A 24041-nucleotide genomic window follows, 5' to 3' on the forward strand; every position below is an offset into this window, starting at 1 on the left:
TACAAGGATCTACATATAACCTCCTCCCTGGGGGAAGGACGACAGAAAAGTGGGTGAAGGGAGATGTCGGGCAGTGTAAGATATGACAAAATAATAATGATTTATAAATTATCAAGGGTTCATGAGGGAGGAGAAAGCAAGGAGAGAGGGGAATAAATGAGGAGCTGATACCAAAGGCTTAAGCAGAAAGCAAATGTTTTGTGGATGATGACAACAAAAGTAAAAATGTGCTTGACACAATGGATGGATGTATGGATTGTGCTAAGAGTTGTACAAGCCCCCAATAAAATATTTTTTTAGAAAAGAAAAAGAAATGGAGGCTGTTCCCAGAACAAAAAATCCTATCAATGTGAATGAGTGGGAGGGTGGAATGGAGAACCAGAGCCCACCTGTAGACAACTGGACATCCATCCCCTCACAGAAAGGTCACAAGGAAGAAACAAGCCAGTCCGGTGTAGTATAGCACCGAAGAAGCACAACTTTCCTTTAGTTCTTTAAAGCCCCCGCCACCACCTCACTATCATGACTCCAATTCTACTTTATATATCCGGTTAGACCAGCGCATGTACACTTGTACAGATAAGAGTTCACAACGCAGGGAATGCAGTACGGATAATCCCATAAGAACCAATAATGAGAGTTGCGATACTAGGTGAGGAAGGGGAAGGTGGGAGGAGAAAGGGGGAACTTATCACAACGATTAACATAAAACCCCCTCCCACAGGGACAAACAACAGAAAAGTGGGTGAAGGAAGACATCGGTCAGTGTTAAGACATGAAAACATAATAACAATTTATAAATTTATCAAGGGTTCATGAAGGAAGGATGGTGGGGAAGGGAGGGGGGAAAATGAGGAGCTGATACAAAGGGCTCAAGTAAAAAGAAAATGTTTTGAAAATGATGATGGCAACATATGTACAAATGTGCTTGACAAAGTAGATGTATGTATAGATATTGTGATAAGAGCTGTAAGAGCCCCCCCAAAAATGATTTTAAAAAAATATTGTGGAAGACCAAAAAAGGAGGCTTTTAGAATATGCATTTACTGCAGATTCCCTAAAATCTGTTACCAAATTTTGGAAAAGTCTACCTTTTTAATATATCTCACATCCAACCCCACTGCTACTACCTTAGTTAGACCCCTTTTACCTCCCCCTTAGAACAGTGCAATAATTAATTTGTCTTTCTTCTAATCCAGCGGTTCTCAAACTGTGGGTCACGACCCTATGGGGGTCAAATGACCCTTTCACAGGGGTGGCCTAAGTCATAACAGTAGCAAAATTACAGTTATGAAGTAGCAACAAAAGTAATTTTATGGTTGGGGAGGTTCACCAATACATGAGGAACTGTATTAAAGGGTCACAGCATTAGGAAGTTTGAGAACCACTGCTCTAATCTAGCTTATATTCCTATCTAGAATAACATAAGGTGAGTCAAAAAATATTGCTGCCAGGGTCCCAGTTTATACATGCACATATTTATTATATACAAAACATTTAAACATGTATATGTGATAAATAGATTACTATAGGTAAATTCTCTCAGAAACATATTTGTTTTAGTCTTCTAAGGGTGATTTCAAAAAAATCTCATAAAAACGGTGGCTTCCAAGGGGATCTCCTGAGGCAGTTAAAATCAAGGCAGAAATGTCCGCTGAGAGGGTTATGGAGACAATGTTGTTCTGATTATTTTTTCCTTTGAGGGGTGGGGTTGGGGGATTCCCAAGTGGTAATCTTGGTAATTTCCACAAAGGATAGAGAACATCAAGAAGGCTTATTATGAAAAAGTTTTAAGAAAATTGAAAACTGCATTGATGAGGTAACAGCCAAGTATCTTATACCTAGCTGTTTTCACCCATCACAATGACTTACCTGCTTAATCTTCAAGGCTGGCAAGGACAGTCCTATAAAAATTTCACTGGGAAACCTAGTTTCATGTAATCTACTCTAGAGCCCTGACCTGCTCCTTCAGACATGTTGTTGCCAAAAGTCACAAACCTTTAAATGGAATAAAATGTGAATCCTTCAAGAATATCAAATTTACTATTTTGATGTGCTGTAAATAGAATAGCATATAATTTTTTGAGGAAAGACCGAAAAGATAGAAACACTGCTTTTCACAGCCTGAGCTAAAGAATCTGTTGAGAAACAATAGCATCACATTTTAATATTTTTGTTTAATAAAGGTTTCTATTATTTTAGAGGTCAGGATGATGCGACCTCTTCTTACAGAGTCTGGACAAGTTGTCAAGAGAGACCAGTCCCTCCAGAAGGACATCATGTTAGTAAAGTAGAAGGGCAGTGACAAGGAGGAAGGTAGGCCCTCAAGGAGATGGATTGATATGGTGGTTGCAACAGTGTGATCGAGCACAGGAACAAGTGTGAGCATAGTGCAGGACAAGCAGTGTTTCATCAGATTCAGGCAGTGTTTCCCTATGTTGTGCACAGGGTCGCTAAGGGTCAGAACTGACTTGGTAACACCTAACAACAACAACAACAACATTGTTTTCTGGCAATTATTTTTGGCCTATCCTCATTATTTCTAAAATGTACTGCACTATTGCTGTGAACTTTCCATTACACAAGCCCTCTCTCATCTCCACAGCAAATTGAAACACCTTTACAAGACTGACATGATGTGGTGGTAGGCGAACTCTTTGTAGGCTCTGTAGCAGTAGCATCGGATCATCACAGAGATAAGTACTGGCTGGGTCATGTTCTAATCATGGGATCAAAAGCAAGTCTTTTACCTTCTTTAGTATTATTTATTTATTTGTTTATTCATAAGTAAGGCACATAATGCCAACTACAGCTTATAGGTTTGTTATGGAAGTTAAATTTGAGGATTAAATTGATTCGAGAAAATGCCTGGTTATGATATAGGTCAATTAAATATTTGTGAATAGAACAATTCTGGTTAGTGCAACTATAAACATTGACAGTCCTTGGTTGCTTACACAATGTTTGCCTCTATTAGACACTAAGCAACTTGAGAAGAGACCAATACTAACCTGAACATCCTGGAGCACAGCAAAGTGCTTGGTGCAAAGGAGATTCACTGTGCAAAGAGTAGGAAGGACTGCTTAAAAACAAACCAAACTCACAGGGACCCTACCGGGCAGGGCAGCACTGCCCCTGTGAGTTTCCAATGCTGTCACTCTCTATGGAGCCGAAAGCCCCTTTTCTCCCTTGGAGCAGCTGGGGTTTCAAACTGCAGACCTTCCCTTGGGATCGCAGCCCAAGAAGTAACCATTATTAGCACCAGAGCGAGTCAATTTAATTTAAGGTAAATTCACTACCCATGAATAAAAAGGTGGGGAAGCAATGAATATTCTTCAACGTGACTAGATGTATTTTTTTTCTAGAATAGAGAAAACTTCATCAAATGATGAATAACTTAAAGAATGTTTTTCTGCACATCAACACCATATTGTGCTGCCAATGCATAATCCCATTCCCTATAAACAACTGATACTGCAAGATCAAAAGACTATAACTCTCGTAATATAAATCAATAGAGATGCAAAAACCTCTTCTCCATTCTGACAGAATTTCTCCCACATGTGCATTTCACTGCTTCCTGCCTGCCATACAAAATCTAATTGTAAAAACAGTAGGGTTGTCGCATTTCTGAAGTATAGGAGATAACCAGAGATCAAGAATTTTTTTGTTTTACTTTGAAGATGACCCCTTGGATACAGAGTTAAGGGAGTCTCAATGGGCTGACTCGGGATTTTTACACTTTTTTATTTCAACTAGTCCAAGAATAGAGTTTTGTCTAATGATCCAAAATTCTTGATGACAAGATCCAAAAGGTAGAAAATTAGAAGCTTACCAGAAATACACAATAATGTTATGATTTATACCATTTCTACTACTCTAGATTTTCAGCCATAACACGTAAAGTTAATAAAAAATAAACTTTCTAGTGCTCATCGGGGCATTATGCAACACCAATTTAAAGGATTTATTTTAATGTTAAAATACTGTTTCTTTTAAAAAGTGAGTCAGAAAAAGGACAGGAATGTGCCACTTAACATCAATGGAACAACATCTAACTGGGCAGTGTTAGGTCTTTCGTTTTGTTTATGAAAAGGAAAGTAGTTCTCCTTTTTTACATGTTGGGCTGCTAGGTCTTTCATTTGGCTTATAAAAAGGAAAGTAGTTCTCCATTTTTACATGTTGGGCTGCTAGCTGCAAGGTCAACAGTTCAAAAACCACATCCAATGTGCAGGAGAAAGATGAGGATTTCTACTCCGATAAAGAGTTATGGTCTTGGAAACCCAAAAGAGCAGTTCTACTCTCTCCTCTAAGGTCACTATGAGTACGAATCGACTTGATGGCAGTGAGTTTTGAGAATAGATCAGAAAGCCCAAAACCCAGACTTCGCGTCACTGAACCGTGGCTGGGATTACCAGCAGATGAGGCAGAGGACATGGCTCTCTACGTAAAGGCTCTGGGCATTGTATTGGGGGTGCGGCGGGCAATCAGTATCAGTGCGACTAGCAGACTAGACTGTTGGTCAGGTGAGTGAAATACGGAAACTGGGTACCTTCTACTACCTTCCTTCTTGCTTCCTTCCAGTAGCTCCAATCTCATTCCCGCCTTCTTAGTCACTGCTGCTGCCAGCTCCTTTCCTTTGGCTTCTCCAGCAGCAGCAAGGATGGCAACCACAGGTAGGGGTCACATAAGTTTTAATATGGTGTTCACATTTTAAAATCTAAATCACCTAACATCCTAGTCCACAGAAGATGCTTTGAATTTTAAGCAATCCCTACCTTCCTGCATGAGGGGGCTACAAAAAGTTCATATAAAATGGAATTACAAAATAATGGAATTTTTCCCATAAACTGTTTGAAGGTCCCTTGTATTTTACTAACATTAGGATAAAGCATATAAAATTGCTGATAACTGTTTTTGACCTACCAAAAAAAAATGGTAATTTTTACTCTCTCTTTTGACCCAGGATTTTCATCTGTCTCTAAAACATATATTACCTACATAATGTCCATAAACTTTGTACGTATGTCTATTAGATTACTTGTCATAACAATTGAATTTCAATTATTTATAATCCTTTCTCCTACAATACATATCAAGGTTTGTAAACAGTAACTATATATCCTTTATTCTTTATGTTTCCTATAGCCTTACATTCTGTCAGGTACCTAGCAGTTCTTATGCTGTGATTGGCAAGAGCAACATATATTTGAGAGGGGGAAATGGTTAGGTAAATAGCTTATCAAAAATAAAAGTCAAGTTCTGTGAAAGTTAGCAAGCAAATGTCATTAAAGCCAAGATTGGTTCAAAACTTATTATCTGTTGTTAAAATCAAGTATTTCCTGAAAATATGGAGACTATGACTACCCTCTAACAAAACAATTTTCTTTATTCAGAGAACAATTACTGGTGTGTAAATCTTACATTTCTCTTTTGTGGTTGGTTTTAATTCAACATTTTCATAGGGTGAGAGGTTGAAACAAAACAGAAAATGCTCTGGTTAATTTCACTCCAATTTGTAAAAAGGTTCTGATGGGTGGGTGGGGATGGAATCCTAATAATGCCAACAGGGCTATTAGAATGCCTGTGGCTTTCAATCTTTGTTATTGTATGTATTATCTTTTAAAATGTACTATCATTTAAAAATTGTGTTCCCTTTAAAATTTAGAAGTATAAATATTCTTTTAAAAATAAATTAAATTTGTGTGTTAAAGATAATTGTACACGTCCTAAGCCTGTTCTTCAGGTAAGTGAGCCCAAAATATAAAGTATAAATTTCAAAATTTTCTAGGTCTCAGAGAAAACCTAAGGAGGCATGAAAACCGTATTTATAACTCTTAGACCTGGCTTCATAAGTTAAAGTTCATGTTTTTAGATCTTCAATACCAATTTCAACACTCATCTAAGTTCATGGTACTATCATAGTAAGATATTTTACATGCACTTAAAGTAACACAGATTATGAATAAAACAAAACCATCTTTAACTTTACCAGTTAAGATACTTTTCATGAAAAAAGAATGTCATCACAGTCAATTAAATGTAATAAGCACAGTTGGTCAGATTTGAACCTGTCCAAACACCAAACAGGCAATATTCTAGCTAATTTTGAAAAATTATCAAATCTGTAAGCATTATCATAAATGCACAATAAGAATAGTCAGATAAAAATTACATTTTAAAACACAGCATTCACACAACGATGGTAAGCATCACAACAAACTAATTTTACAATATAATCTGATTACTGTAAATTAATATACAAATGTTAAAATAAATGAAGACAGACCACTCTAATTGTTTTACAGGATTAATTTACAGTAACTGAGCGCCACCTACAGGCGCGCGCATGCACACACGCACGCACGCACAAACACACGTTTTCTGTATAATAATGTTTAAAACAAGATTTCCATAAAATAAACTCCAACTATCCCAAACTTTTAATCAATAATCTGTTAATCAATGGCTCTCACCATTTAATGCTTCACATTAAAATGACCTGTGGTGACTTCCGTTTTCCTACGGTATCATACCAAAGATTCTGATTTAATTGATCCACGTGGTACCTATGTATCAGAATTAGGTCTCCCAGTAATTCAAACATTGAGATCCTGCTTCAGAGTTTTACCAACACACAGCTTTTAAAACATGTTTTGTACTCAAACATATTTTATTTCTCCTGAAATTACTAGATTCTCACTCTGTTGACCTTTCCCCCCTTTTTAAGGATTTAAATCAAGTTCAGCTGTATAAATGTCTTCTTCCAGAGGCGATAAAGCTCAGGTGACTCCACTGAATATCCTCCATCTTTACAATATTTTTGACATCAGATGTAATGAAGACAATGTGGAGTGGATAAGAATCTTTATTGTAGAAGTTCTAAATCCTAAATATTCATTAGATAATCTGAAGAACTTTATCAAGTACTAGTATCCTAAATAATGTACACTACAAGAAATTAGATACCGGTTAGTTTTCGGAGGTGAGAGAAAAGTAGAGAATGGGGACTTCTGTGAAACAGCAGTATTATGCTTCTTGATCTGAGTGACGGTTCTAATGGCTATGTCTAGTTCATAAAAAAATTAGCAAGGGGTATATAGCATATGTGTACTTATAAAATACCTTCATGCATATGTTTAACCTTTTTACGTTTTTTAAAAAGAAGAAAAGAAGTATGTTCCTGTGGCAGTTACATAATCTCCGGTCAACTTGAGTGAAGGGGTAGAGTCTAGCCTGTCAATCAGGTCATAGGCAATGATGACTCTGTGTGAGCATGGCCTTCTCCTAAGGATTCTGGGAACTCCTGTCTTCCTCCCTGGAGGCAGGACCCTCTCTCTCTCTCTCTGTTTCACATTCGTGTTGACAAGTCGCATGGAGTTATGCTGATGCAGCCAGAGCCCTGGAGCTGTAGGAGCCACATGGAGACCCATCCCAGTGCTGACATGATCCATGCCAACACTGAGGTGATTACACCGCCACTGGACCCACAAGACTTTCCACCCATCGGCCTGTGTTCATCCTGAATTTGGCATCATTGCATGTGTTATGTGTGTCTGACGAGGGATTTATAGACTGGTAACGAACATTATGTGCTAATATCATATTTATGGACTTGATCTGCAGTAGGTCAGGATGCTTTCTTAATATACAAGTACTCTTTGACATAAGCTGTGTCTTGTACACAAATGAGTCAACCAAGACTAACAAAGTTCCCAAGCTTCATCTAAGACTAAATGATTCAGAATTGTTTTTTTAAAGTTCCCCAGTGAGTCAATGTGTAGTTGATAGCGAACACTATTCCTTGACTGAGTCAAACTGACTCATTCATTGATTCCACAAACTTTAATGGCCAATTCTATATGCTTACTACAGTAGGTTCTGACAATATAAAGGTAAATAAGAGGCAGTCCTAAAGCAGCTTAGTCTTGGGAAACCAGTAAGTACCAAGTAGAAGATAGATAAGACTATCGGCTCTCATAGAGATTTATAGACTCAGAAATCTTGTATACATAGAGTCATTATGAGCTGGAATCAACTTGATAGCACTTGGTTGGATGTTTTTGTCTGTTGTTGTTTTGTCTTTTTTTCAAATAAATACAAGCAAATATTTACAGATCCAGAGGAAAAATTATTAAACAATTTTCTGCTTTCTTCATTCATTTATTCATATATTTGAGCACTTAGAACATTCAAGAACAAGGTCTGGTGGCACAATAAGTTAAAGTTTGGGTTGCTAGCAAAACAATGAGCAGTTTAACCTACGAGCCACTCTGTGAGAGAAGAAGTGAAGCCATTCAAAAAAATGTACAGTCTCAGAAACCGTATGGTGCAATTCTGCTCCAATTATACCTGTGAGGTCACTAAGAGCCAGAATCAACTTGAGAACATGTGGGTATGAGGTCCATGTGATGGACACATTTTTGAGTGTGAGAGCATTATACTATAAGGATATACTATATACCCTTATATGGGGTTGTGGTAATAATCTCTTTTAGGAGAATTAATACCAAAAGGAGTTGGGGATTGATAGTGACCCATATATCCAGCTCTTTCATGATGCTACTAAGTTCCCCCTACTGCTTCCTCCCTCATCTTTCTGGGTTCTGCAAATCACTGCAGTGTCCCAGTGCACTGAAGAGCACTGAAACTCACTGAAGTTTGAGGAACTATGTCACGTTGTGGTTGGTGCTATTCAATCAGAAACCTGAAGGTCAGGCAGGGGCAAGTCAGATGCTGGGTCCAGAGGGCACACTCCACTCCTGGCTGGTGATGAGATCACACCCCTGGCTTCTCAGAGGGCTCTTTATCCACAGCAGCATGGCATTGCAGGGAATCCTGTTCACAATCACTCACAGACAAATCCTATCGGTGTCTTCCCCCACCTTCTTACCAGGCCCATGCAGGGAAAAGTTATTTGATGGGAGTTACACTGAATATCAACAGTGCAATCAAATTAACACAAAACCTTTTAATGCTATCAAAATATAATAATCTATTTTCCATCTGTGGACTGTATCTTATTTATGCACACAGGACCTGGCGCCTCTGGCAAGATGTTTCCAGTAGGCATTTGCCTCTTACTAATCTTTTTTTTTTTAACTTTAGTTTTGCAAAGTCAATCAAGAAGCGTTGGAGGGGCGGGGAGTGTAAAAGTTATTCTTGCATATTTAGGAACAGCAAGCATTCAGTTCAAGAAAACAAATATTTCCAACAGAGGAATCACAAGGCCTACTACTAACCTTAATCAGCCAGGTTTTTTCCCCAGCCTATGCCAGAAGCAACTTTCAGCTGTACTTTATCATTTCTTACATTCATTATTCAGTTAACAATAACAAAAATAACCATTAAACAGAGTGTGACCTGATTCACATCCACTACTGAGGTGAGATCTTGATGTCAGCCTCTTCCTATTCATTAGCACATAATGCCCTCCAAAATAGGATTATAGCCGAAGGCATTCGAAATCCAGAATTGTAATCCATCTGTGGTTAACCAGAATTATATCATATGGATATATGCAATGATAACTGACTATAATTCAGGTGTGTGTGTGTGTGTGTGTAAGAAATATAATACACAGTAACTCTTACAGAAGTGTGAAAAACAATGGGAAACTGGAGAAAGAATGCCTAGCAGTTCTTTCTTAGAGAGGCAGAGGAGGTCTTATTGAGTTGCTTTTGGCACTCAGATGACACAGTTTCTGCAGAGGGAATAGAAATTACTATTTTAGAAGAGTACTTCTCAAACTTAACTGTAAATACACAGTCACCAGGAGATCTTGATGAAATGCCAATTCTGCCTCAGACGGAGCAAGAGTGTTAGTACTTTTTCTCCTAACAAGTTCCCAAATGGTATTGATGCTACTGGTCCCCAGATAACAATTTAAAAAGCAAGAGGGAAGTGATAAAATATGCCAAAATTCTTAGCAGCAAGATCAGAAACACAAACATTGAAAAGTGACCATCAGATTTGTCAATGAGATGGCCTGTGGGAAAGCAGGGTCAGTGGAGTAGCAGGAGAAACCAGATTAAGTGTAAGTAGGGGGTGAAAATGGAAAGTGGGGACAGGAAAAAAAGAGTGATTTTGTTGGGTTTTTTCTTATTTACTTTTGAATGATGGGTGAGTTTTAAACCTATTCACAAACTGAGAAAAAATGATCAGTGAACAGAAGATGGTGAAGACAAAGGAAAGAGAAGATAAAATCACTTCAGATGAATAGAGATGCCTCTTCTACTGATGCAGAAGAGATTTATTGTTAGCTGCCATCCATAACACACAGACGCATCTCAGCCTGATAGGCTGCAGAACAACCTAGTGAGCCATAGGGTTTTCATTACCAGCAGGCCTTTGTTTTTCCTAGGCTATCTTAATCTGGAAGCTCCAGCAAAACTCGTTCAGCATGACAACACACAAGCCTCCACTGGCAGTAGTTATGCATGGGAGACCTTCGCTGTGAGTCAACACAGGTCTCCCTCATGGAAGAGGAGCACAGGACCACTGACCCCCCCAGTGCCTCATCAAGCAAAGAAGGAAATAAGCACAGTTCAGATAGGAAAGAGCTTGACGTTTAAAGTGCACTAAAGAAGCTTTGAAGAAACAGCAGAGGCTGCAAATTAAACCAATAAACCAAACTCATTGCTGGCTAGTCAATTCTGACTCACTTCGACCCCAAACATAAGCCAGGGGTGAACTGCCCTTGGGGCTTCTGAGCTGTAAATCTATATGGTAGTAGAAAGCCTCATCTTTCTCCTGCAGATTGGCTGGTGGTATCAAACTGCTCACTTGGGCTGCAGTTAGCACTCCAATATGCAACCATTAAGCCATTAGTTCCCCAAGTCTGCAAACTATATAACGAAAACAAAAATCCTCATAACTCGACCAATAAGCAGTAATATCTATTCACAACAAGGAAATCCAATCAATACAACTATTGTTCAAATTTATGCACCAACCAAAAAGGCTAGTAATGAAGAAATTGAAGAATTGTACCAACATCTTCAGTCTAAAGCTAATCACAAGAGCAATCAAGATGCAATGATACGTACTGGCGATTAGAATGTAAGAGCTGGAAACAGGGAGGAAGAAGCAGTACTTCAAAATATGGTGTTGGTGACAGAAACAAAGCTGGAGATTGTATGATAGAAATTTGTTTGCCAGACCAACAGTTTCTTCATCACAAATACCTTTTTTCAACAACACAAACAAGTCCACTATACATGAGGACTTGTCCGAATGGAATTCACAGAAATCAAATTGACTGCATCTGTGGGAAGAAACAATGGGAACGCTCCATCTCAGCAGCTAAAAGCAGGCTAGGGGACTGGCTGCAGAACAAACAGACCATCAACTGCTCAAGTGTAAGTCCAGGTTGAAGCTGAAATGAAAACAAGACCATGAGAGCCAAAATATAAACTTGAAAATATTCCCCCAGAATTAAAGAACATTTCAAGTACAGATTTGACATCAACACATATACCGGTAGTTACCATTTTTGTTGTTTACAATGAGTAAGTTATTTTTACAAAATTCTACCATATGCTTTCCAGCACTGTTTATATCACCAAAGGCCTGTTTACAACTACCAATTCTTCTTCATTTCCAAGGTTTGCATTTCAATCACCAGTAATTATCAATGCATCTTGGGTGCATGCTTGATCAATTTTAGACAGCAGAAGTTGATAAAAATCCTTAATTTAAATAATAGTCATATTAAACTGAACTTTCTTGTAGATGTATAGATACTATCCTGTCAATGACAGCATGGTACTTCAGGACAGACCTTGAAATTTACCCTTTTATGACACATGCTATACTAGCCCTCAGCAATTTCTTATTCACGTGGTTTCCTGATGCAAAATCACCTATATGCATTCCATCTCATTTCTGACAACTTCCAATTTGTCTGGGTTCATTTTTCATACACTCCATGTTCTGATTACAAATGGAGGTTTGGAGCTATTTCTTCTCATTTTGAGTTCTACAGCATTAGAAAATTGCAGTCTTTAAAGTGTTAATAAATCCACATCATTGGGCTCAATTGTATTTTGAAGAGAAAGCTCTTTCCTAGATTTATTTTCGGGGCCTTCTAATCTGAAGGGCTCATATTCTGGCACAAGGTCATACAATGTTCTCCAGTTATTTGTAAGGTTTTCACTGTCCCATAATTTCATAAGTAGATTCAGGTCCATTCTCTAGTCCTTTTTAAAAAAGATTTCTTGATCGAGAAGTTCAGTTAAAACCTGCCCATCCCTGGTGACCCTTCAAGTATTTGAAACACCAGCGGTTTAACTTCTACCATCACAGCACCACACAGCTACAACAAACTGTATGGCACACTTTTTAAAAGACAAGCAGCTACTAAATAGTATTTTCAAAACCAACTGAATAGAGAAACCCACCTTATTTTAAAGTGACATACATTACTTACCCTAAACTAACATGAACTGAATTCGAAAGAATGGACAGACCTAGAACTAAAGAAGAAATTAAAACTACTCCCGGCTCCCCTGGGGGGAAAAGGGCCCAGAGGGCTTCACTGGTAGACTCTACCAAAGATTCAAAGAGCGGAAACCAGCTCCACTCAAACTATTTTAGAGTACAGAAAAGAACTTTATGAAGTATGTACAATCCTAATATCAAAGTTGGCAAAGATATGGCCAAAAAAAAATTACAAACACGTAACTTTCATGAACATAGACACAAAAATTATCAATTAAAAACCCTAGCCAACATAATCCAACATTATGTAAAAAAAATTACAACATAACCAAGTGAGATCAAGTCTGGCAAGGATGGTTCAACAGTAGAAAAGCAATCATCATAATCCACCACATCCATAAAATATAGGAAAGAGTTCACATAATCACATCAATCAGGAAGAAAAAGCATTTGACAAAATCCCATACTCATTCCTGGTAACAAATGATCAACAAAATACAAATATAAGGGAAATTCCTCAGCATAATTAAGGACCCAGCGGTGCTGTCAGCTAAGTGTTGGGCTATTTACAAGGCTGTCAGTTAAACCCAGCAGCCACTCCTCAGGGGGAAAGATGAAGCTATCTGCTTCTGTAAGGATTTACAGCTTCAGAAGCCCTATGTAGGATTACTATGATTTGGAAAGCTCTTTCCTCGTACTTTTGTTTTTCATGGGAGTGCATTTAAAAAACAACAAAGCCACAGCCAACATAATTTTGAATACAAAGAAACTAAAAAACAAACAAAACAACTTCTCCCTGAAAAAAGAAACATAGAAAAAATACCTTTTATCATCATTCATATTCAGTATTCCAATGGAAGTGCTAACCAGAGCAATAGGACAAGAAAGGGAAATAAAAAGTATCCAAATTAGCAAAGCAGAAATAAAACTATCTCAATTTGCAGATATGATTCTAAGAGAAAAATTCCAAAGATTAAGCAAGAAAATTACTGGAACTAAGTGAAAGATCCAGCATAGCACCAGAGTTCAAGATCAACATATAAAATTTATTGGATCCCCTTTATACTAACAAGGGAGCTCTGAAAAGGAAACCAAGAAAATAATATCATTTACAACAGCCACCCAATGAAACATCTAGGAATCATTCTGGCCAGAACTACAAAGTACCTACATAAAGAAAAAATACTGCTGCAAGAAACTAAAAGAGACCTATATAAATCAAAGAATATACCATGTTCATGGAGAAGAAGACTTAATATTTGAAAATGTCAGTACTTCCCAAAGCAATCTGCAAATATAATGCTATTCTGATCCAGATTCCATCATCATTCATAAAAGGCATGGAAAAAGCATTCACTAATAATTTATGGAAAGAAAAGACATAGGTAAAGAAGAGAGTCAGAGGCCTTACACTTCTTGATCGCAAAACCTACTTTTGAACCACTGTAGTTCAAAGAACCTGGTACTAGTAAAACGGCAGACATACGATGGGGTACGCCCCCCCCCAAAATAAAAACCCCCACGGAATTACACTAGGTGGAACAGATCTTTCGTAGGACACATTTTTCCCGCCAGGCAAGTATTCAGCAACTCGCTGAGTCAGTGCAGCCAGTAGAGTCACTTGGGAAGGTCCTCTCTGGTCACAATGAATTTTTTCATAAAAGCAGTTTCACTAGAATCTCATTTTTTGTGATGGCCAATTTAAGAGAATAGCGTGCGGCTGTGGAATTTTGTTTCCTGCTCAGGAAAAATGCCACAGAAACTGTTGTGATGTTGAACACAGCTTACAAGGACAGTGCTATGGGAAAAACTCATGTGTGCAAGTGGTTTTCTCCTATCAAAAAGGTGAAATACATCAATTGATGACAAACCTCATTCAGATGTAGATCAACTTCCTGGATGAAAATGTCTACTCGTAGTGCATTTGGATTTCATTCCAAAAGGTCAGACTGTTATTCAAGCTTTCTATTTAGAGAAGCAGTTTTCAACCTGTGGATCATGACCCCTTTGGGGGTCAAATGACCATTTCACAGGAGCCACCTGACCCATAGCAGTAGCAAAATTACAGTTATGAAGTAGCAACGAAAATAATTTTATGGTTGGGGGGCACCACAACATAAGGAACTATATTAAAAGGTCGTGGCATTAGGAAGGTTGAGAACCACTGATTTAGAGGTTCTTAAAAGATTACTTAACAGTGTATGACAAAAAAAGGCCTGATTTGTGGCAGATGGGGGACTGGTCTTGCCACCACGACAATGCACCCACTCATATAGCCACCTCAGTATGCCAGTTTTGGGCAAAAAAACAGCATGCTCTCTTGCCCCATGCACCTGACCTTGCTCTGTGTGACTTCTTTAGTTTCCATGAATGAATAGGAACATGAGAGGATAGCAATTTGATGACAGAAGAGGTGAAGAAAAAAAAGAGGGAGGTACTGACAGCCATCCAAACAGATGAGTTTGAAACATGTTTCCAAGAATGCAACTGCACATTTGACAAATGTATTCATGGAGAGTACTTTGAAAGTGAGAAGGTTGTTTTGTCAAATAATTTAAATACATAGATTTGGGGTGAAAAAAATCCATTTTTCTTTGGGTACCCCCTTGTATTAATCAATGAAACAAAACTGAATCAAAAGATAGAGAAAAAAGTAAATCCACCCAACTACAGGCACTTGATCCTGTAGTCGACAAAAGTCTTAAACACATTACATTAGGCTGAGATAGTCTTAAACAAATGGTGCTGGCAAAACCAGATATCCATATTTAGAAAATGAAACAGGTACCATATAGCATTCATTCATACATAAATGAGTGGAACTCAAGACACATCAAAAACTTAAATGTAAAACCTGTAACTATAAAAATCATCAATCATAGAGATAGCAAAATATGTTAGCAAACATTGAAAAACACACAAAGAGCAGAAGACACAGTAGATGACTAGATCTTCCTAAAAATTAAACATTCATATACACCAAAAAATCAAAAAGAGAATATTACCTTCACAAAATATCAAAAAGAGACCACAAATGGTGGCAGAAGTACTTCATGACATATCAAACCAGACACAGCTCCACAACTTATAGAAAACGTCAACACCCCAACTACAAAAATATAAATAATCCAACTAAAAAATGGGCAGGGTCATGAACAGATACTTCACTGAAGAAGACATTCAGGTGGCCAACAAAATATGAAGAAATGCTCATGATAATTTGCCATTAAAGTCAAAACCCCCAGCCAAAGAGTTGATTCCAACTCACAACAACTCGGCAGGCCAGGGTAGAACTGCCCCATAAATTTCTGAAAGTGTAACTTTTCACAGAGTAGAAAGCCATTTCTCCTGAGGACTTGCTGGTGGTTTTGAAATACTGACCTAGTGGTTATCAGCCCAACACGTAACCACTATGCCACCAAGAATCCTGGAGAGGTATGAAGCAAAAGAATATCACCTCACCCAATCATTATAGCAACATTAAAAAATAATAATAACAGAAATGGACAATAAGGTATATAGAAACTGGAATGTTCATACACTGTGGGTGAATTGTAAACTGTGCAAGCACCGAAAACAGAACACTGCTTCCTTAAAGAGCTGGGTGTAAAACGTCTAGTAATGCCACTATTGAAAACAAGGAAATAAAAATGGAAACAAATAAGCAACAATAATAAAGCGAAATATGAAAAACTGAAAAGCATTATTAAATCTCTGAGTCCTAGAATCAGATGAACTGACTCACCTGCGACTCACTGATTTCTTCTCCCCTTCTCCTTCACCAGCTGGTTTAACATTGGCACTTGGGTCCTTTTTTAATTTTTTTGCAATTCTTTCTCTCATCAATTTCTTTTCATCACCATCCATAGAGTCATCGTATTCCGTACTTGCATCATCTCCATCCTGTCAAAGTTAAAATTCAATTAAAATTCAATTTCCTTTTCACTTCCGGAGGTCCATCTCATATCACATTTTGGGGAAGGTAGATCTTTTGTTTTGAGTTAGTAAGGGCTTCCAATACTAGTGACATATGTACACTAAAGAATAATCACCCACATAATATCAAAGGGGCAGCATTTACCCAAGGACAACGTGTTCAGAAGGCTCAGGAAAGAAGAGGTGGGATAAGTGGTGGGACACTGAGGGGATTGCGATGAATGCGATCAAAATGTGTATGAATCACTGCATGTACAACTGATTATTTACTCTTTAAGCTACACCGAATTCACAATAAAAAGTTTTTCAAAAGAGAAGAGAGAGAAAAGGGGCAAGTAGGATGAAAGGAACTAACCCAAGTGCGTCGTTTTTTTCTTGGGGTTCTTTGATCAGGTGAGTTAGGGTGAAGCAGAATTCTTAACTTGAGACCAATAAGACTCCTAAAGCAGAAGTTCTTAAAATTTGGTCTTCAAAGTGCATGTGTTATCTGTTAAAAGCGTAAACTCCTAGCTCTTGTCCCAGGCTTATAAAACCAAATTCTTAAGACAGAGGTTGTTATGGTTTTCTAAAAACTAGTCAATTAATTCATAAGTACTAAATTCTAATACCCACTAACTTCTATGCCTGGAACTAAGAAGATCTAAAATACCCCCCCTATTCATTGAACCTATAGCAAAAGAAAACATAACAAGGGTTTGGGGGTAGGGCAAGCTGCAGCAGTTGGGGAGATAAGAGGGAAATGACATCACCATGTCCAGGAAGGAAAAGTATGTCTAGAGAGTGATTATGGAAGAAATTGTACAATGATGTTTGACATGATTGAACTAGGAATGGTATGACATATGTAATAATTTCCAAGTTACAGCAAATAAAATAAAAAAACAGGATTGCCAGAACGCCATTCACTAACACCAAATCCTAGCTCCAACTTAAGAACCTTTAGTTCTTCCATCACGGCCCTGCTTGATACTCAACTTTATGAAATCATCATTGAAAATAAGGATGCTACAGCAAAGTGTGGTGAAGAAAGCAGATGGTTACCAGTTATCAATTGAAATAGTGTCTGGGGTCTTAAAAGCTTGCATTCAAACAAGCAGTCAGTCATCTAAGCAAAGAGCCAACTATGGTAAATCCACACAGAAGCATACCAGCTTGTTTGATACAAAGATGACAATTACAAAATTTGAATACGGTGAAGAGAAAAGTATCAGAGTTAAATTATGAACACCCAATTAGGAGAAGGCTATGGAGGAGAATGGGAGCCCAGAACCCATCTGTAGAGTATCTAGTCAGACTGAGCCACTGGGAGATCCACTGTAGCCAAAGGCAAGAGTCTCAAACAGCCTTACTATCAGGCAGAGACCTTTGTAATCCTGATTATGCAGGATTGAACTTGGTACCAGACCAGTAGTCCTACCTGAATAGATATGGCCTGAATTAGTACTGCGTGCAAGTATCTCTTAGATGTCCCATGACAGAAATTGCTTTTCTAGATTTTTGACTGTTGATGGGGGTCTTCTCTCTCTTATGCATCATTTATTTTTGTCCTTATTACTAATATGATCTTATCCTTAACACCTTAGTGCGATTTGTCTTGCATTGTGGTTCCTGTTGGGTTTCCCAGCTGTGAAGCATAGGAGGAATGGATGTATGATAATAATAAATGATGCATGTTGTTGTAGGGATGGCAGGGGTGAGGGATGGGCGCAGGGGAGGGAAGCGGGATTTGGGGAGTGAACCATGAGGGCCAGAATGCAGAGAGAGCACTAGAATTGATAATGATTGCATAGCTCAGCTTAAAGGCAACGTGACCATGGGGGTTCTAAGATAAATGCAGTGGTGATTGTACAACTCCCCTTAATGTGATTGAATGATTGAATAATTGCATGCTTTGTGAATTATGTGCCAATAAAACTGTTGTGAAATAAAATTTTTTAAAAATACTCCCCTGCAAATCCATAAAATGTTCTGTGTGGGTGTGGTGCATTTTCTGGGAAGAAGTTCGACACTTTTAGTTATTTCAAAGGAACTGAGTCAAAAAATAGTTTAAGTAATGATATGCTATCCTTAGATGACTTCACCTCCACCCATGACCTAAAGAACAAATCTTTAATTTTACATCAGACCTTGTTCCTATCATACAATCCTGTATTATTGCTACATAGGTTTCTCCAAATTATCCTAATCTCATTATTACAAAACTAGCCTCACTATTTTAACATTATTTTAATTATCTCCCACCTCAACTTTACTCTTTCTTTTGTGCCCACCTACAAAAATGCCCAAGCCAAAAGCCTTATTGTCATGTTAGATTCTTGAACCTAAGCTAGCATAATCTAAGTCTCTTTCAAGCAATACTGTCTTTCCAATGCACAGCTGTGGTCTTATATCAAGCTCTCCGCCTACAATAGCTTACTAAAGTTACATTGCCTCTAGTTTGCTTCTTCTAATTTGTCCTCTATAATATGCTGTTGTTGTAGTTAGGTGCCATGAGTCAATTCAAACCCATCACAACCTTATTCACAACAGAAAGAAACACTGCCCAGTCCTGCACCATCTTCACAATTGTTTCTATGCTTGAGCCCATTGTCTTAGCCACTGCGTCAACCCATCATGTTGAGGACCTTGCCCTTCCCCTTTCTCCTTTACCTTACCAAGCATGAAGTCCTCCTTCAAAGACTGGTCTTTCCTGACAATATGCATAAAATATTTAAGACAAAGTCTAGCCACCCTTGCCTCTAAGGAGCAATCTGGTTGTACTTCTTCCGAGGCAGATCATTTTGTACTTCTCGCAGTCCATGGTACTTTCAATATTATTGACCAGGAACACAAATCAAATACAGAAGATCAATTATTCTTCTATCTTCCTTATTCAATGTCCAAATTTCACATGCATAGGAGACAATTAAAAATACCATGACTTGGGCCAGGCACATCTTAGTCCTCAAAGTAACCTCCTTGCTTTTTAATACTATAAAGAGGTCTACTGTGCCAGATCTACCTAATGCAACCTGTCTTTTGATTCCTTGACTGCTGCTTGCCTAAGCATCGATTGTGCATCCAAGCAAGATGATATATATAGCCAGGCAAAAATGCAAAATTGATCCTCCAACTATCTTTTAAACTATCCTTGATCTCTTTCTCACTTTTAGAATGAAATTTAAAATCATCACCATGACCTACAAAAAACAAACTTACTGCCCTCCTTTTGCTTCTGACTCAAAACAATCCTATAGGACAGGGCAGAATGGTCCCTATGGGCTTCTGAGGCTGTAACTCTTTATGGGAGCAGAAGGCCTAATCTTTCACCCATGACCTACAAACCTCTATCCTATTTGCCCCCTTTCAACCTGTCCGGTCTCATCCCACTCTCTATCCTGTCACTACACTCCAGTTACACTGGCCTGTTTCTGCCTCTAAAACAACTATCTCCGACTTCTGAGTCTTTTCCACATCCACTCTCCTCTACCTTTAGCAGTCTTCCTCCCTGCTCTTAAAAACTCAGGCTCTGATCACACTTGAAATTTCAGCTGTGTTTTCTAGATAAAGTACTAGTTCACATTACTTTCATGCTTTAGCATATTCTATTCTCTGAGTTATAGGAACTTCATCTTTCACAACTTTTCTTGAGACTAAGCTAATTCCTAATTTTCCTGTAAGACACAAAACATTATCTCCTCCAGAAAGGCTTCCTTGACCAGGTTAGAAATTCATCCTCCCTCGACTGCATACAGTATAGTGAGTGAGAACATTCCCTTTTGGCTGTGGTAATAAAGAAACCTGTATTCATTCATGGAAAATGGTATTTTTTGCAATGACTTGTACAATGCAGATCAATGGGTTTTTATACAAAGCAGAATTTGGATAAGAAAAGTTAAACTTCTTACACATTGAAACAAACTGCCTTTAAGTTTATCAGCTTTATTGAACAACACAACTAACAAAGAAATATCACTAGAGTTATGAATGAAATAGCCTAAAATGTATGTATCTATAACACTAAAAATCATTGACCCCAAGCATTTCCCACACATCAGGTATGAGATAAACCCAACATTCAAATATCCAGCATAAAAAAAAAAAAATCAACCTTTTCATTTTAAGTATTCAAGTATTATGATGTCAGGGGGGAAAAAGCAGGCTAGAAGGTCATATATATGATTATAGATTTTTAGAGTAATATATACACATACTCTTAATTGGAAAGAAATATATCCAAGATTAATATATTTTTCCAAAATTTACATAAACCTAATGAAAGCAGTATACATAACATTTGAAGAAAAAATAATCTATATTTTTTTTAAATTTTGAGTTTCTTATAAATTGCTAAAATGCATATTTATACCAACATTAATACTCACTTCATCTAAATCTCCTGCTGCATCTTTTTCACTACAAAAAAAAAGTGAAATAAATAATCTTCAGCATTAAAATGAACTAATGAAGTTATTCAATAATCCAAAACTCTACAAGTGTGTGCTGGGAAGAATGTTCTAAAAACTTACTTTATTATAGTAATCTTAGAATAGTGTTATAGAATGATGGAGCCATTCTAAATAATACTTTTATAAGTATCACAGTCAAACATTTCTAAATAGAGTCAGTTATGCTCCATTAGTAAATACATGAACTCACTAGAATAAGAAATAATAATAGGAAATAGCAACAACCTACAGTGACATTTCTGGGAACAGAGGTTGCAAAGAGCTATTTCTTCTATTGGTTTAAAGCAATGTGATTGCAGAAAGTACAGGGACTAAATCCTTCAAATAAAAGAAAATTAAGAAAAGATGTTTTTGAAATGAAACTCCTGAAAATGAGCTATATTCAGTGCAATAGTATTTTAGTTCCCCTTTGAGGCACAAGCCTAATGCATCATTTCTCAAAGAGAAGCAACAAAGATACGAGACAATTTTCTGTTCCTTCCTGAAAGTATGAGAAATCACACAGTGGATCAGTTAAAAGGATCGTGACGTCTTTACAGAAACCGTTCACTCTGTTTTGCTGCACAGTAATACCAAGTGGCACAAAACTGCTTCCCGAAAAATAATAACAACGCAACTACTAAGCAGTTTCCTGGCACTTAAGTAATCCTAGATTATAAAAATTTAATGCATAATTTAAGTTATTAGTTCAACTGTAAGCAGCAAGAAAATAGTAAAAGTGATTAGAGTGCTTGTCTCCATGGTGCTTTGAGCTTTACCACCTCCATCATCAACATGGCTTTACTTTTCTTGGCTAGGTTGAAAATCTGAATTATAAGACCTACTTACACACAAAGGAAGGAAAAAAACTGACCTAATGCAGAAAACAAGAACCCAGAATCACACCAGCATAACTAACCTTCCAACAGCTGGGACAGAACTGAGATGTGGGTCATCCTTAAGCAGGTCATGACTACTTTTGCTTTTTCCCTTCATACTCTGGAAAGTAAAGATAATATAATTGTAAGTAGAGGGAAGGGTGTAAATATTTTAAAAATTGACAAGTTAACACAAAATCAAGTATGAATGTGGTTAGAAAAAGATATGTATCTGTAAAATTTAGTATAAACTAAAATGTTATATTAAAATTATGCTAATAACTAAAAGTAACTTAGAAATAACTTTTCTTTTAGACAGTGACATACTTATAAAAATATATCTATTGATTACCACCTCCAAGCACAAATCTTCATCACAATTTATATACAACTAATTAATTTTCATGACTCATACTATAGGTTAGATCGAAAGAAGAAAATAAATGCATGCTATAATTCTTCAAATAAGCATCCTATCGTCAAACAACTAGATGATTATACCTCCAAAAGTCCACTGTCCTCAAGTCAGAGCACCTATACTGGACAGAGTAAAGCTGTCTCATAAGGTTTCCAAGACTGCGACCCTTCCAGAAGCAGATTGCTACATCTTTCTCACACGGAGCAGTGGGTGGGTTAGAACCACCAACGTTCTGGTTAGCAGTCAAGTACTTTAACTACTGAGTCACAAGAGTGCCTTCATGTATATTTTCCCACAATGATTAATAATTAATCTCACATTATTACTTATACCAGAGTGATGACACGCCAAAATATCAAGTAATTAGTTAATAATACATTTGTCCAGCTATGACAAATGTGTAAAGCAATAAAAATTAGAAGGAATTATAGTAGAAAGAAGACAAGACAAGAAGATGGTAGCTGGGTTAAATGAGTTCTATATGTAATTCCATGAGATGGGCTTTAGGCCTAAATTTGTATCATTTGTAAAAATAGAATAATCCCATCAGATCTCAGAATGCTTACCCACAAAGTGGGAATGACATCAGCTTCACTTATTTCAAGCAAGAAAATTCAGTATGCCATGTGAAATGTATACAGTTTAAATGTAGAATGCTTAAATGACCTAAACTAGCAACCACAACAACAAAAGACTAATATTATTTCATGCTATAGCTAACATTCTTTCCTCCTTGATCTCCAGCTAAAAGTACGTATCTTTTATACTCTAGGAAATATTCTCTTCGTAATATTTCCCCAAGTGAAGCCACAATCACAAATATCACAGCCTCCTACTGAAAATGAAAATTACACTAATAAATGGCAGGACTATGATTATAAATCAGGTCTCTGTGCTCTTAGTCTATTACTAAACTATATCATTTCCTTAAGTTGTAAACGTTAATTTTTAATTGCTAGCATTTTTTAAAAGTGCAACTTCATTTATCTCTAACGTTTTACTTTAAACATTTTGAAGGAAAAAGAAGAAAATTGCATTTTATTTATTTATTCACATATCAGAATTAATCTGAATAATTGTTACCATTTCAAATAACGTTGGCAAGTAAATTAGAATAGAAATACACGATCAAATGCGTTTTAGATGTTTCTCCTCATAATAGTAGATCTAGCATCTTGCATGCAAGAACAGAAACAAAGATAAAGAACAATTGACATAATTAAGAGACAGCCCCAAAGAGGGTGAAAATCAGATATTTGAATTTATTTCATTAGGTCACAATAGTTTTAGAAGAGTAAATAAATACACACACACACACACACACACACACATGTGTGTGTGTGTGTGTGTGTGTAGTTGATGGATAGTTGTTGAATAAAATATTAAATATTTTGAGTGAATTTAGTATAAAAAATTCAAAATTGTCAGCAAACAAATCCAAAAAATGAGGATGTAGGGAATTCCAATTCATACCCAGAACCAAGAAACAACCAGAACTAAATAAAATACAGGTGGAAATAAAAGAAAGCCTGAGACATGGTGGTGCAGAAGATGACACTGGCTAAGAAGTTAGGTCTGTGCACTTGTATTAGCTAGACTTCGAACTAGCTAACTGTGACCTTGAGCACACAATGAGGAAAAAGTTAATAGTCAAAAAGAACTTGACAGTCAGTTAATTTAGTTTCCCACCCACTACAGGAATCTGTTTGACATCATTGTTGACTGGCCAACTAATGTCTCAATGCCTGAAAGGAATTTATAACCTCACACTGAAAGCCATTCTTTTTTAAAAAAATTATTTTATTGGCGGCTCTGTACAACTCTTATCACAATACACACACATCCACTGTGTCAAGCACATTTGTACATTTGTTGCCTTCATCATTCTCAAAACATTTTCTTTCTACTTGAGCCCTTGGTTTCAGCTCATTTTCCCCTCTC

General features: G+C 37.2%; 1 protein-coding gene across 6 annotated transcripts in view; it reads right to left on the minus strand.

The window, feature by feature from the left end:
* The window catches only part of CWC27 (CWC27 spliceosome associated cyclophilin), a 302723-nt gene that overhangs the window by 225318 nt on the left and 53364 nt on the right, over nucleotides 1–24041 (minus strand). For all 6 annotated transcript variants that reach the window (XR_006679578.1, XM_045285120.1, XM_045285121.1 and 3 more), the window contains exons 8-10: nucleotides 21724–21803; nucleotides 20742–20772; nucleotides 16187–16344 (exon numbers count right to left, since the gene is read on the minus strand). Coding sequence is in view for 5 of the 6 variants with exons in the window: in XM_045285120.1 (XP_045141055.1) it covers nucleotides 16187–16344; nucleotides 20742–20772; nucleotides 21724–21803 (269 nt within the window). In the remaining variant the exon portion in view is untranslated. The remainder of the gene's footprint in view (nucleotides 1–16186; nucleotides 16345–20741; nucleotides 20773–21723; nucleotides 21804–24041) is intronic.

This window comes from Echinops telfairi, unplaced genomic scaffold, assembly GCF_000313985.2.
Source record: "Echinops telfairi isolate 266 unplaced genomic scaffold, ASM31398v2 ScPeMD7_7469;HRSCAF=8507_1, whole genome shotgun sequence".
Classification (NCBI taxonomy): Eukaryota; Metazoa; Chordata; class Mammalia; order Afrosoricida; family Tenrecidae; genus Echinops; species Echinops telfairi.